General features: G+C 39.0%; 1 protein-coding gene across 1 annotated transcript in view; it reads left to right on the top strand.

Moving 5' to 3' along the window:
- The window catches only part of SMAD9 (SMAD family member 9), a 43147-nt gene that overhangs the window by 11131 nt on the left and 15685 nt on the right, over nucleotides 1-16331 (top strand). Inside the window, exons 3-6 of the mRNA XM_011361833.2 lie at nucleotides 4732-5342; nucleotides 10414-10671; nucleotides 14577-14687; nucleotides 16169-16331. The exon at nucleotides 16169-16331 is cut by the window's right edge and continues 11 nt beyond it. Coding sequence (XP_011360135.1) covers nucleotides 4931-5342; nucleotides 10414-10671; nucleotides 14577-14687; nucleotides 16169-16331 — 944 coding nt within the window. The 5' untranslated portion in view covers nucleotides 4732-4930. The remainder of the gene's footprint in view (nucleotides 1-4731; nucleotides 5343-10413; nucleotides 10672-14576; nucleotides 14688-16168) is intronic.

Raw genomic sequence — 16331 nt, 5'->3', positions numbered from 1 at the left:
GTGGGCCTCTTTGGGTTCATCTTGTTTGGGACTCTGCACTCCCTGGGCTTGTATGTTTGTTTCCTTCACCAGATAAAGAGAGTTTTCTGTCATTATTTCTTCAAATAGGTTTTCAATTCCTTGCTTTCTTTCTTTTGGTACCCCTGTGATGCGAATATTGGTACGCTTGATGTTGCCCCAGACGTACCTTAAACTCTCTTCATTTTTCTTGTTGCTGTTGTAATTGGGTGTGTTCTGCCAACTTCTCTTCTAAAATACCGAGTGGATCCTCTGCTTCATCCAATCTACTGTTGATTCTCTGTAATGTATTCTTCATTTCAGTTATTGTAGTCTTCATTTCTGACTGATTCATTTTTATGTTTTCTATCACCATTTTTATGTTTTCTATCTCTTCGTTAAAGTTTTCACTGCATTTATCTACTCTTCTTTCCCTAAGTTCGTTGAGCATCCTTATAAACAGTATTTTGAACTCTACATCTGGTACATTGCTTCTTTTCATTTTGTTTAGTTCTTTTTCTGGAGCTTTGTTCTGTTCTTTTATTTGAGACATGTTTCTTTGCTCATTTTGGCTGCTTCCCCATGTTCATTTCTGTATATTAGGGAAGGCTGCTATGTCTCCTGTCTTAAGAGATAGAACACATATTTCTGAATGAAAAATTTTAATGAAATAATACTGAGTTTTTTCTTTGTCAGCTACACTGCAATATAATTTTATTTTATTCTTTTTACAAAAGCCGTTTTGTTCCAATAAATTGATTTGCACAGTTAAAAAACAAAACAAAACAAAAAACCCTGGTTTTGAGGACTGTTATTTGTTTCATGGAGCCAAAGTTTTTAAAAGATATATTTAGTTTAACTCTGCTAAACATTTTTATAAAAAGCCGTTTTTCTACCATGGACATACTTTGAAGATTTATGCTACAACTTACAAATAACAAGTCCCATGTAAAACTAAGAAGAAATCAAAGCACTGTTGGAATTCAAATTATTATGTGTCATGTTACTTCTCCTCCTGAAGGTTCCTAACCCTTTTCAACCATTGCTTTAAGGCAGCCTGACTCGATTAAGTAAACAGAACTTGAATACAGTGACTTAACTATACTTTATTAATTTATGCTTAAGCCACAAAATCAACCTTTCCAAAAAAAAACTGAGTGCAAGTCAAACTGCCAGCTGAAAAAGAACAGCTGTATGCCCTCAAGTCTCCTTTTCACTATAGTTTACCTCTATACAATGCTCAGTAAAACCCACATGAATAAAGTGATGGAAATGTCACCTTATGTTCATTAAGTGTCATCAGTTTTTGTGTACCCAGGCTGCCCTCCTGCTCACACCAGATGCCTGGTAGTGATCACGACAGCACCTTTATTCAATAAGTTTGTATAATTGAACTCAAAAAGATACAGTTTTACCTCCAGTCAAGCAAAAGAGAAAATGTTTAATGCATATTAAAGGAGCAGTTGTTGGAGATTGTGAGCTGGATTGATTCCAAGTTACTAAAATGAATCAGCTCGCTACAAAATGTTATCACAGCCACTTTATTTGTTTATTTGGACTTTTTAAAAATTAAATTTATTGGGGCAATATTGGTGATAATAAAATTATATAGGTTTCAAGTGTGCAATTCAGTATTACATCATCTGTATACTATATTGTGTGTTTACCACCCCAAAGTCAAATCTCCTTCCAACACCATATATTTGACCACCTTTACCCTTTCATACCTTCTCTACCCCTGTTCCCTTTGGTAACCACTAAACTGTTGTCTGTGTCTATGAGGTTTTTTTTGTTTGTCTTGTTCGTTTGATGCTTTCAGTTTTACATCCCACATATGAGTGAAATATGGTTCTCAACTTTTTCTGCCTGACTTATTTCACTTAGCATGATTATCTCAAGATCTGTCCATGTTGTCGCAAATGGCAGTATTTCACCTTTTCTTATGGTTGAGAAATATTTTATTATATACATACCACATCTTTACCTAATCATCTATCAAAGGACACTTTGCTTGTTTCCATTTCTCGGCCACCATGAAAAATGCTGCAGTAAACATTAGAGTGCATGTATCTTTATGGATAAATATTTTCAAATCCTTGGGGTAGATAACCAGAGAGGGATTGCTGGAGTCATATGGTTATTCTATTCTTAATTTTTTGAGGAAACTTTATTCTGTTTTCCATAGCGGCTGTACCAATTTACATTCTCACCAGCAGTGTATGAGGGTCCTTTTTACCCACAACCTCTCCAACACTGGTTATTACTTGTCCTGTTGATGTTAGCCATTCTAACAGGTATGAGGTGGTGCCTCATTGTGGTTTTGATTTGCATTTCCTTAATAGCTAGTGAAGTTGAGCATCTTTTCATATATCTTGGGAGAAGCGTCTGTTCTCATCCTTCACCCATATTTTCATTGGATTGTTTATTTTTTGTTGTTGTTATATGAATTCTTTATATATTTTGCATATTAACCCATTATCAGAGGCGTTGTTTGCAAATATCTTCTCCCATTTGGATGATTGCCTCTTTGTTGATGGTTTCTTTTGCTCTGCAGAAGTTTTTTTGGTTTGACATATTTTCATTCATTTATTTTTGCTTTACTTTTCTTGTCTTTGAGGTCAAATTCATAAAATCCTCTCTAAAACCAAGGTCTACGAGTTTAGTACCTATGTGTTCTTCTATGCAATTTATTGTTTCAGGTGTTATATTTAGGATTTTGATCCATTTTAAATTAATTTGAGTGTATGGTGACAGCAGTCTAGTTTCATTCTTTTGCATGTGGCTTTCCAATTTTTTCAGCACCATATTGGAGAGGCTTTCTTTTCTTTATTGTATGTTTTTGTCTCCTTTGTCGAAAATTGTTTGCCCGTATATGTATTTGGGTTTATTTCTGGGCTCTCAATTCTATTCCATTAGTCTGTGGGTCTCTTTTTCTGCCAATAATATGCTGTTTTGATTATTGCACTTTGTAGCATAATTTGAAGTCAGGCAGAGTGATATCTCTGGCCCTGTTCTTTTTTCTCAGGATGGCTTTGACTGTTCAGAGTCTTTTTTGCTTCCTTGCAAATATGATGACTTTCTGTTCTATTTCTTTAAAAAATGCCATTGGAGTTTTGATGGGGGAGTGCATTAAATCTATATTGGAAATAATAAACAAATACAGTAAAGTTGCAGGATACAGTATCAATGTACAAAAGTCCATTGTGTTTCTATATACTAACAATGAAATTTCAGAAAAGAAACAAAAAAAATAATTCCTTTTGCAATTGCAACAAAAAAGAATAAAATACTTAGGAATAAACAATAAAGGATGTGAAGGGCTTATACACTGAATACTAAAAGACATTATTAAAAAGAAATTGAAGACGACACAAAGAAATGGAAAGCTATTTTGCGTTCCTGGATTGGAAGAATCAACATAGTTAAAATGACCATATTATGCACAGCCACCTTAAACATTAATAAGATAGCTGGTTTCTAAAATCTGGAAGGAGAGGGTTTTATTTAAGCCGGCTATTTAGAAGAAATGCAATTCTACCTCAAGTAACTTAAATGGGACTTTCGAATAACTGGGAAAGAATTTCTCTTTTGGATGAGAAGGCAAAGAAGAATTCAACTGATTTTCAGGCAGAATAACAAATGTAACAGCAATACTTTTTGTGCACACATTTATGTATGTGACTGTAACGTCTATAAAAGCAGTTCTCAAACTTTGATTTTATGATCCTTTCCCACTTTTAAGAGTTACTGAGAACTCCAAATAACCTTTACTTATGTGATTTATATCTATCCACTTTTATCATTTTAGGAGATAAAACTGAGAAACTTAAGAATATTTATTGATTCATTAAAAGATGGTAATAAACACATTATATATTAACATCAACATATTTTTATTTAAAAAACTAAATTTTTCAAAACAATCAGCGAGAAGAGTTATTGTTTTCTACCTTTGCAAATCTCTTTAATGCCTCGTTTGATAGATGACGCTTGGAGTGTCATAGTCACTTCTGCGTGCAGTCCATTGCGATATATTGTTTAGGTTGAAATAGATGAGGAAAATCTAGTGCACCCAGATATGTAGTTGAGAAAGAAAGGACCTTGCAGCCCCTGTGAAAGGGACTCCGGAACTCCAGGGGTCCTTGGGTCACACTTTGAGAACTGCTATCCTATAAAGTAGTTTGGAAGAACACATGATTGGTGAGATTATTAGCAGTCCTAATTTTTTTCTTTTTCATTTACATATGTTTTCTACAGTGAAGATGGATTACTTGTGCAAAGTATAAATGATAAAAGAAGAAACATGAGTATGTTAAGGAAAGATTTTAGAGGACATAGAGACTGAGACAGAGAAGTTTATATTTTGGAAACCAAGGAGCCTCTGTTATTTCTTAAGTAGGAAAATGACCTGCTAAAAATTTTATTTGAGAGTAAATAAATTAGAATTGGAAGGGAGAAGCTACTTCAGAGGCTGTTACAGTAATCTAGGTGAGTGGCGAGGTGGGCTATGCCTTAGGTATTGGTAGAAATGGAGAGAAAGTTTCAAAATCTGGAAGAAATTTTGAAGGTAGGAATACCAAGAGTTGTGTATCAGAAATAAAGGAGTGGGAAGAGTCAAGATGACTGTTTTCAAGTCTAAAACATTTGAAAATATTTTCTCCCTTATATTTAACTTTAACCTTTTCTGAAAATTATCCTGATTGAGCTAACTGAAGTCTTGTCTTGTTTTTTCAGAGTTGGCCCATCCATTCCAGGGCTTAGGAGTAGGTCAACACGCTTCTCAGCTTGAGTCGGTCACAGTTACCAGCAGAGGAGAGTAAGACTTATGACGTCCCTGGAGAGTCACCTGCTGCTTTCATCCCCCAAGCCCTGCAGGCAGTGAAGGCCGTCTGTCCAGTTCTTGTCTGCAGTGGACGCCTGCAGCCCACCTCCTATGCACTCCAGCACCCCCATCAGCTCCCTCTTCTCCTTCACCAGCCCAGCAGTGAAGAGACTGCTAGGCTGGAAGCAAGGAGATGAAGAGGAGAAGTGGGCGGAGAAGGCGGTAGACTCCTTAGTGAAGAAGCTGAAGAAGAAGAAGGGCGCCATGGACGAGCTGGAGAGGGCCCTTAGCTGTCCGGGGCAGCCCAGCAAATGTGTAACGATCCCCCGGTCCTTGGACGGGCGGCTGCAGGTGTCCCACCGCAAGGGTCTGCCTCACGTTATTTACTGCCGAGTGTGGCGCTGGCCAGACCTGCAGTCTCACCACGAGCTGAAGCCCCTGGAATGCTGCGAGTTCCCATTTGGCTCCAAGCAGAAAGAGGTGTGCATTAACCCCTACCACTACCGCCGGGTGGAGACGCCAGGTGAGCTTGCCTTACGATCGCATGCTGTATTTTCAGGGCTAAGGGCGTGTATCCCACTTGATGGAGAGTGATGGGGCACAAGCAAGACAAGGACCCATCCCCAACTCTCCAAAAGAGGAAGAGGGGAGGGTAAGGGAGGGGAGGGGAGGTTCAGTTTTGAGGAACTTAGCCAAAATTTTGCAGTCAGAAAAATCCAGAAAGATGAATATTCATTTCAGTATACATGTAAGCTCTGTGTGATTTTGAAAAATTCGGTTTTAATTTGATGTGTTTGGAGTCATCATCATCATGTTTTTCCAGTTCTTGGGGCCTTTGAAGATCTTGACATAATTAACTGTAAAAAAATCAACATCCCCCTCCCCTGAACTGAACTGACCAAACTAAAATAAAGCAGGTTTCTTGGCTGTCACTTTCCAGATGCTCAGGTAAGTGGAGGTAGCTCACTTCTGGGTTTGAAAACCAGTGAAAGAGTTGCTGGAAATCCTCCTAGGACTGAAAAAAAATCCTCTTAGGATTAGCAGGTGTTCTTAAAAACGGCTTTAAACACAGAAAAGTATTGTTTTAAAACTCTTCACACTCCCAATGTGCATGTGTGAGCACACATACAGTGCGCCCCCTTTCAGAGAAGTCTGGCGTTGCTCTGCATTCCTTCCCGTTGGCTGTGGCAGTTTGACTGCATTTCTCTTTGAGTTGCCTCATTCCAGGAGACCTAGGGGCAGGCCCCGAGCTCAGGGAAACGGACATGTCCGCTAAGGGATGGTTCTGTCTAGGCAGACAGGCCGTGGAGGGAGTGCAGCATGCTGCTTGCCTCCAGGGTTCAGTTAACCTTACAGCAGTGCTGATAACTGCTTCATACCCAGCCCACAGCAGGCTTAGCAAGGCAACCGTTCAGGCTCCCATATCACACCATCATGTTGTAAAACTGTTGTCAAGGAAGTCACCTGCCAGGGTGTGACTGCCTCACACAGTCACTGCATCCTGGGATTGAGTCCCTGCATGAAATTGTGATGAGAAAGTCCTAGCCTCCTGACAAATCTGATACATTTCCACCAGATCATACAGGTCTTTGCTTTCTTCCCTTCTTTCCTGCTTCTCTCTGGGCAGTCTTTCATACTTAAAAACAAAAGTCATTAGTGTCTGAGTTTATGACAGAAAGGATTTGATTCTTTTGTTTCAAAGATTTGAGTTATATTAAGTATTCAAAATATACCCAATGAAAAAATGTTCTTTAAGAAATCATGTCTCTCTTCCTGAATAATATAGTTGTAAAAAGTATCTTGTAAAATGTATCTGGTTTTCCTTTCAAATACTAGAAGACCTCATTTTAGTTTTTCATATTTCTTTTAGGAATGGTAGTGCGAATGTTTTTATGTATGGCAGATAGATTTCATATAGTATTTTAGGTTTGACTTTCCAAAACAAAAAATGGGTAAAGATTTTGTTAACTTTTAAGATAATCTTTACACCACACAGGTTTTCTATTTCTAACTTGATTTTTTTTATAGAAAAAAGGATTTTATATGTAACTTTTTGGCCATGTTTAAAGTAAATATTTTGAGAACAGTGAAGATATTAATATTGAGCAAGTTTGCTGGATCCCTAATTATTATAAAGCTTACGCTTTGCCTGTGAAATCTGTCATTTTTTGATTTCTCATTTTAGGAACATTGTAGCTGCATTCTGATTTTCTTTTTACTTACACAACCACTTAAGTAATGTATTTCAATGCTTCTCAAATGATCTGTAGTAAAGGACCAGTTTTTATTTTTTAAATCTTTAATCCTTCAAAAATTGGTACTTTTCCTAGGCAAAGGAACTTTTAAAAAGACTTACAAAATACAAGCCCAACTTTTTTATTATTCATTTCAACAGATATAAAATTACTCTGTCAAATTGTTTTTAAAGTTTCTAACCACTAATTCTCAGTTTCAGTACTCGTAGCTTCATGGACTGGTACCCACAGTTGGTGAAGTGTCACTTGTCTTCAGGCCAGTTTGTGTGGCTCAGATCTGGTACAAGCTGTGTTTTCATGGCACATGATGGTTTTACTCCATGTGCTACTCTCACCTGTCATGGTTTAGTTATTTCAGGAGTATAATTTCTCCTTTACTAAAACATTCATACTCGATTAAAACCATGTGATATTTGAAAAAAAAAATACAAAAGTTTTCTTCAGCTCTGTCTTTCACCTTCATATATGCTTCATATATGCTGTTTTTCTCTGTGTAACACTTATTTATTAAGATAGTATTATATTTAAAAGGTAGCATAAAACAAACAAATGTCTGTAAGCTCACCGTGTCATATTTGCAAGTAGCAGTTGAGATGTGAAAATAGAAATAATTATTGCTATAGATTAACTACCCGTGTCCCCCCAAAATACATGTGTTGAAAACCTAAGATGTTGTTAGCAGGTGAGGCATTTGGGAGGTGGTTAGGTCATGAGGACAGACTCTCACGAATGGGATCAGTGCCCGTGGAGAGTCTCCCGGAGCTCCTTGGCGCCTTTCACCATGTGGGATCACAATGAGAAGTTGGCAGTCTGCCGCCTGGCAGAGGGGTCTCAGTAGAACCCAACTATGCTGCACCCTGGTCTTCTGAGACCTCCAGAATAAGAAATACATTTCCTTCTCAGACCTCCAGAATGAGAAATACATTTCCATTGTTTTTAAGCTACCTGGTCTGTGGTATTTCTGTTACAGCAGCCCAAATGGACTATGGCAGCTGTGTTTCGAGTGAAAGTATTTAAAAATATGGTCAGTGCAGATCTAAGGTAACTGAGCCAGTCCGGCCAAATCACTACTGGATGATACTATCAGTTTTCTTTACAAATATTCAGGTTTTACCTGAATGATAAAAATACATTATCAAGCTCTTCATCTCAGTAAAGAAAAACATAGTCTTTCCTCTCTTTTGGAGCCTCAGTCTACAGGCCATGAAGAAACAGAGGTCTGCATTCAGGAGGGCGTGAGGCATTGTATTTGTCAATGGTAGGAATAGATTGCAGGCATCTCACATTAAAGCGGAAGTAAGAGAGATTATTTAGATTCCTCTTCATCCAAAAAAGGAAAATGAGTGTTTATTTGAATTTTGTTAACATTGCGATGAAGAAGCATCATTGAAAAGAAGCCATATGTTATTTACTGTGTCAGCTCCTCGCTTTCAGACTATTCATAAGGCAAGTTATCTTTATAATCCTGCATATTCGTAGGAGACATAAAAGGAAATTCGTTTTTGCATGATGATGTCGAATGTTTACTCTATAATGTCATAAGAGAGTATATACAAATACTGGCTTTTAAATGGGAAGAAATCATTTGTTTCTGTGCTACTCTTACCTGTCATGGTTTAGTTTAAGACTTTTCATTTTTGTGTTTGCGTTTATTTTCTATATGTAGAACTGAAAATTATTGCTTGTTAAGAAAGAGATAAATGTATTATGGTAGATAAATGGTTGATTTTGTGATTGTAATTGTTGCTGTTTACTCCCAAACATTTATTTTTTATGAAAATTTTTATCAATAGTGTGATTAAAAACTCAATAGTGTGATTAAAAACAAGATCTATCCTATCCATCTCAAGGAACAATCTCTATTAGTTATTCTTGCTTAATTCTTTTTCTAGTTCCCTCTTTTATTACTAAAAACTGTGGAGGTAACTCTATATATGTGTTCACATTTGTCACATTTAGATAATATCATTGACTGTTTAACATAAAAGATGAGGATTTGGCTAATTTGTATTGCCTTCTTCCTTTCTTCTTCTTCTCAAACCTTAATATTTATATTTTGGTTTATAGTTTATATTATTTTTTGGTAATTCAATTGGTTTCCATCATGGGATTTGAGGATAAGAATTATTTTTCCTTGAAGAGCACTGGCCCATTGCCTTCTAGCATCCAGCACTGGTGATGGGAAGTCGTAAGTCAGTTCGATTCTCATTTCTTTGTAGGTGACTTTGAGATGATCCTGTGGGACTTTTTAGAATATTCCACTTGTCTAAATGGTATGACTAGGTTTGGATCTTTTTTCATTAATTGGGCTGTGCACTGTGGCTCTTTTCAGTCTGATGACATAGATTCTTCTGTAGTTCTGGGAAATATTCTTCAGCAGATATTCTTTGATCGCTTTCTGTTTTCTCTGCTCCTCTGTTCTTATGTTGGTCATAGGTTACACCTCAATGACAGTTATTGAATATCTTTTTTCTGCCAGGCAGTATGACACTTTAGAAGTCAACGGGAGCTATGAATGCCTGCACAATGCTTGCCCTGGAGAATTGCATCCATTCCTGAGTTTTTGTATAGAATCAGGATCAAGAAAACTCATGTTCTTTTTAGTGTGGAACCCAGAAGGAACATGCTAAAACGAACAGGCTTTCTTTATAAGTTCTCTATTGCTGCTTACCTTTTACTTATTCACTTTTATTATTACTCACCGTTGATCTTTTACTTAACAACTTTTAGTTGCCTTTAAATATTTCTGGTAAAGACAGGTAGAATGCTTTCATTTTAGCTGTACAATTGAGCCTAAAATTTAGGTTGGTCATCTAAATAATTCATCATGATCTCTAAAGTAAAAGTATTTTGGGCATCACTTTGGGGTTTTTTGCAAGCAATAGAAACCTAATTTGCCTTAAAAGAAAAAAAGAAAACCAAACACTTTATTGGCAGATTCAAAAGAAGGCGTGAACAATTAGGTCTCCCGAAGATCAGGTAATAGGGCGGCTCTGGTAATTTCTGTGGTAGGAATGAATAGGCAGTTTCTCTTCAGAGTGCTGACATCAGGATGATTCTCCTCCAAGTTTTTGGCTAATTGTGACATTCTGCTTAAGATTTAGGCTTCAGGGAGTGAAACCATTAGTTTAGCTTGATTCACAAGTTCACTTTTGGAGAAGAGATAAGACCTTAATAGACAGTTTTACGATGAGTGCAAAGAATAATGGAGCGGTACTTCCCAAAGGAAAAACAGTTTTATCATCAAAAATGGTCAGACAAAAACAGCAAATGTCCAGTATGTTCTGTGCCGACAAGCCAGTGTTCACTTCTAACCCACTATTCCCTTTCTCATCCCAGTGCTGCCGCCTGTACTGGTGCCAAGACACAGCGAGTACAACCCCCAGCTCAGCCTCCTGGCCAAGTTCCGCAGCGCCTCCCTCCACAGTGAGCCACTCATGCCACACAACGCCACCTACCCGGACTCTTTCCAGCAGCATCCGTGTTCTGCATTCCCCTCCTCGCCAGGGCAAGCGTTCTCTCAGTCCCCATGCACGGCCAGCTATCCTCACTCCCCAGGAAGCCTTTCTGAGCCAGAAAGCCCCTATCAACACTCAGGTCAGTACAGGCTGCCTGTGCGTGGAATGCAACCCAACACAGTTATTTTTGATGTGCCCATGATAATTGTAGCCACTGTAACTCATGTTTACACAGAGCCTTGCAACTGTCTCCCATGGGCCCTCGTACCCTGCCCAGCCTCTGAGACGATCAGGGCTAGAGCCTTTCTGCAGTAGTCACCCTGGACCTACATGTCTTTGCTCTGCTCCCTAATCTTCTGGAAGCTCGCAGAAACTAACTGGATTTGAACAGCATCTCTGGGAATTTCCAGAGATTTTTTTTTTTTTTTTTTGAAGCAGTAGCAATAAGACTATAAAAGACTTCTCTAACTTGACCAGGAAGACTTGGCCCCAGGGCAAGCACTGTAAGGGATCGGTGCTAGGCCTTTTCTTTGGCTGCCTCTGTCAGCAATCGGAGGGAGTCCCGACCTACGCAAGATGTGTGCATGATGCTAGTGCATGGCGGGAGCCCAGCTGCAGCCAGGGCATTCTCCTTGTTTGCTGTGGGGGGCCAGCGCAGCATCTTGAAGGTAGACCTAGCGAGGCACGTGGCAGGGAGAGGGCAAAGCAAGCCCATGGTGGTGACTGCGTGTGCTCCCACACCTATGAAGCGGGTCTGAGCTAGGTAATGAAGAAGAGACTTGCCGTACCTCATGAGTGTGACATAAACAATATCATGAGCTGACGAGTCCCTAAAGGCATGCATAAATGCGTTTGGTGATCTGCCTCGTTCATGTCTTCATATATACATTTATTTATTTATTTAGTTGTTGTGGAATTCATTTATTAGGAGGACATTCTGAGAATGCTTTCCCGTATATACATTTATTTAACAGGTTCACCAAACTCTTACTGCATGCAAGCACTGCTTTAGGGGGCTGAAAGGAAAATTAAAATATTAATAAAAATTGTCTTTGTCCTCAAAAACTCCTAAAATGTGGGAAGGTAAATGAGTTGCCCTTTCCCTTTCAGATTATTCAGTTCTTACTTTTCCCTCCTCCACAATACATCTATTTTACATATACATCTACTGTCAAGTTTATCACACTGTATTACATAATTCTCGCTTCTGTCTCTCATCTCTCATTCATCTCTCAGTCATCTTCTCTCTCATATGTCTATCACAGAGCCTAAAATACAGAAGTTGCTCATTAGTTGATTATACAGGCATTTGGAACTTGGGAGTAGAGCTCAGGGTTATTGATGTCGATTTTATTGAGTCATCAAATAATGACCGAGCACCTGCTAAGTGCCAGACACTGACCTAAATGCCAGAAGGTACAGTGATAAAGGACAATGGTCTCCGACCTTCCAGAGGCAGTGGCTACTGAGAACAATCATGTAAATAAGTAACACAGTGTGATAAAAGCTCTAGCAGTCCAGGCTAGCAGTTATGTTACCAGCGTTGGGGTTGTTGGGCTCTGCAAAATAGAAATCGAGAGGAAACCCCCAAATGGTTTCCAGACAGGTTTTATTAAGCTTATGCGAAGGCAGGAGGTGAGCAGCGGGCAGTCGAGCGAAGCTTCATCTGGATTTACAGCCGCTCCCCAGCGCCAGCATCGCCGCCTCAGCTCCACCTCAGATCATTAGGCATTAGATTTTCATTGGAGCACCGGTCCTCGGTGCCAAAAAGGTTGAGGACCACTGTGTACCTGACAAATCTTGATCAACTGCACATGCAAATAGAGGTTTGGTTTGACATCTGTATAAAGGTAAAATGCCTTAGGGAGATAAAATCAGCTACTTCCGCATTTTTGCATAAGGTGCGGGATGCCCTGGCCTAAGCCCCTCTGCCATCTCAGTTACAAGGACTTGAACGAAAGTGATGTGGGGTTAGAAAGAAGGCAGTGAATTTGAGGAGGCAGAATCACCAGGACTCGATGTGGGGATGAAGGGTGAGATGTGGCCTGGAAGTCATTTAGAGTGGAGGGCATGGCTGCAGTCTTGCAAGTGGCTGAATTCACGGAGAAGGGGACACAACAGGAGAACTCATTTGAGGACAGGGCACTAGTTAAGGGACAGGAAGATAATTATATTGCAAAATATATATTTACATAAAACACATTTGTGCTATAAAGATTTCCTGCACTGACTTTGTGTTCCTGCAGTGGTTAAACTAACAGGCTGATGATGGCTTTTTCCTCTTCCTGCCCATGAAAGACAGAGCCCAGCACTATCAGATGCTGGTTAGTTTCTCATGGGGGGGGGACTAACCCTTTTAATTAAAAAAAAAAATGATAATTCTTTTCTGAGTGATTAACAGCAAAATCCAACCCAAATAACAGATTTATGGATAAATAGGCTGGAAGAACTTTTGAAATTAACTGGTTCAGCTCCTTAAAGTTTTTTAACAGCTCTATTGAGATGTAATTCACATGGCATACAGTTCAGCCATTTAAAGTGTGCACTTCAATGGTTTTTTCATATATTGTATTATATTTTTTAAGTTGTAAAATATACATCACATATAACTTGTCATTTTAACCATTTTTAAGTGTATGATCCAGTGACATTAAGTGCATTTGCAATGCTGTGCATCTATCACCACTGTTTCTATCACCCCGGACAGAGAGGGACGCATTAAGCAGTGACGCCATTCCCTGTTGTTGCCCCATTCCCTGCCTTCTAGCCCTGGTAAACTCTAACCTACTTTCTGTCTCTAAATTTGCCTCTTCTAAAGTGTCTCATATAAATGAAATCATACCTTATTTGTCCTTTTGTGTCTGGCTTACTCAGCGTAGCAGAGTGTTGTCACAATTCTTCCATGTTGTAGCATTTGTCAGTTACTTCATTTTTGTGACTGAACAATATTCCACAATATGGATATAGCACATTTAAAAAAATCCGTTTATGGGTCTGTGGATATTTGGGTTGTTTCTGCCTTTTGGCTATTGTGACTAATGCTGCTATGAACGTTGATGTACAAGAATCCAGGTCCTTTTAATTCTTTTGGGAATATACCAAAGAGGGGAACTGCTGGGTCACATGGTAACTCTCTGTTTTCAGCTTCTTAATTTTATAGACGATTTACTCCTCATGGCTACATCCAACCATAGACCCAGAATTTTGGGGGGTGGAGCCAGGAATCTGCGTTTTTAAGAAGTTCCACTGACAATTTTTTATGCACAGTTAAATGTGAGAATTACTTGAAGACAGATTGAATCAACCTTTTATGCTGTTGAACTCTACCACTAACCTGACGAGACTGTTTTGAGCTGACATTAAGAATATATGCTGAAGAAGTCAGTTATTCTAAGGTCCTCACTAAAGAGTTCTCTGCCTCAGGAGTTTTTATTGCATTACGAATTAATTTCTGATAAGATGTTCCCTATTTGAATGTATGCCATTTTCCTAACCATGATTACTGTCTAATCATGGAGCTGGTATTTTGGGGAGAAGGGCCCTTCTCAGCGTGCATCAGGCTCAAGATTATGATTGAGTTTCAGCTGTTCTGTGTTTAGGGGACACATTTTGAAGAATCTCAGAGACAGAACATCCCTGTGTCCATTGTACAATCCTTGGCAACAGAGGAACTGAAAATTAAGCCCATTTCAAAGAAGGGTTAACTTTCTCTGTTTTGAAAACCAGATAACAGACTCTTCTGCTATTGAGAAAAGCAAGGAGAATAGTTCTTAGATTTGAAAATCTTATCCTGAAGCCGTTTGAATTCAGTGATAACTCATAAGTCAAAGGCAAAACTAATCAATCCTTTAGTGAGCTTAGGACAACCCTCTTCTGTAGGACATTCACCATGTCACTTAATAATACCCTTATTATGTTACTAGTCTCTCTTTAGCAAAAACTCGGTCTACTAAGCCCAGGCGTTTAAAGGCCAAAAAGATTGGATCGGCTGTCTTTGTGTAGTTTATCAGTTTGACATTCCTTTGTTTTACTGCTTTCTTTTAGTTGACACACCACCCCCGCCTTATCATGCCACAGAAGCCACAGGGACCCAGAATGGCCGACCTGTAGATGCCACAGCTGATAGTCATTTAGTACTATCAGTGCCTAATGGAGGTAACTTTGCAGATGAACAGCTAAATGTAGCTATTTTCCAAGAGTATTTCCTGAAACAAGAGTATTACCCTAAAACAAAACGAATCAAAAACCAAACCAAACCAAAACAAAATGTGCTGGCCTGCTATTTCGCAAGTGTTTTAAGGGACAGAGAGCATCGCTTTGCATTTTAACTTTGGCATTCCTCAGTAGCATAGAGTGAATTTTTTCTTTTTAAATCATCCTGGTTACTAGAATACATTAATTTTTTATTTTAACCTGACATTTTAGAATTTTGTAGTTTTTGATGTTTCGTATGGATTTGAGTGTTTAAGAAGTTAGAGATTTTGTCCCATTTGTGCTTTTACTGTAGATTGAGAGTGGTGTCTTTCATTTGGCTTAGAGGCATGCTCTTAAAATTTGTGTAAATAGGGTTTTTACAAAATGTTATTTGTCTTAACAATAGCTAGGGAAATGCCCCTCAACTTTAATGTTCATACACACTATCTGGCAGTCTTGTATGAATGCAGATTTTGACCCTCCAGACCTGGGGCGGGGCTGGAGAATCTGCATTCCTCACAAGCTCCCAGGTGCGCAGAGCTGTGTTCCAGGAACCACACTGAGTGGGGAGCGTCCAAAGACATTTACTACTTAGACAATCTCAGAGTGAATTCTTTTATAAGTTAAGGATCTTTTGTAAATCAAATAACCCCTAATTTATCTGTTTTATAAATTCATATTTAGTGCATAAAGGAACACACTCTAGATACAAGAATGGCAAGGATATTAAAAAAAAGATCATACAATCAGTAGAAAAGCAGAGCAAGAGTGTAGGTAACAAAGAAAGAACTCTGCACTTTCATTGGTTACTTTAAAAAATTTGGGGTGAAAACATAACGTTCACAGATTTCCTGATGAAATATATAGCTCTCTTTAAAATGTTTTTATGGCATAGATAACTAAGTGTTCCATATGTGCACTGCAGAGAATGTGAACAGTTTGTCTAGGTGGAAGTTTTTTTCCTCCTTTCTTAAATAATTTAAAGTCCTATCCAGTGTTTCTGATTTTTTTTTTAATATCCAAACTGTTATTTTTCATCTTTAATTTGTTAGAAAATGGTACTCTGCCACAAGGATTCAGTCTGGCACAGTGATGCGCTGTCTCGCACATGTAGAGGCGAGGTGACCTGCCAACTTCCTTTAGGGGCGTGAGGTGTACACAGATGTGTTCATAGTGTTGTTTGCCCGATCCCCTCAGTACTTATAAATATGTGTACAGATGCTCTCACCATGGGTGAGTCACTAGGTCCGTGGCCTCTGACACACATAAGCTCACCACAAACAGTTTCCATTAAAGTGACAGATTTGAAATGATCGTAGGGAAGCACACTTGTTCTTGGAGCCAACTTCTGCTTCACAGCTTTGACCTAAGTCTCCCTATGGAATCAGGAGGTGGGAGCCCAGGCCGACCGTGGTGATGCTGACTGGTTCGTTTCCTTTCAGACTTCCGGCCAGTGTGCTATGAGGAGCCGCAGCACTGGTGCTCAGTTGCCTACTACGAACTCAACAACCGAGTGGGGGAGACGTTTCAGGCCTCCGCCCGGAGCGTGCTCATAGACGGATTCACGGACCCTTCCAACAGCAGGAACAGATTCTGCCTCGGACT

The sequence above is a fragment of the Pteropus vampyrus genome, unplaced genomic scaffold (genome assembly GCF_000151845.1).
Source record: "Pteropus vampyrus isolate Shadow unplaced genomic scaffold, Pvam_2.0 Scaffold71, whole genome shotgun sequence".
Taxonomy (NCBI): domain Eukaryota; kingdom Metazoa; phylum Chordata; class Mammalia; order Chiroptera; family Pteropodidae; genus Pteropus; species Pteropus vampyrus.
Note: the sequence above shows the minus strand (reverse complement) of the source record. Positions and strands in the feature narration are given on the sequence as shown.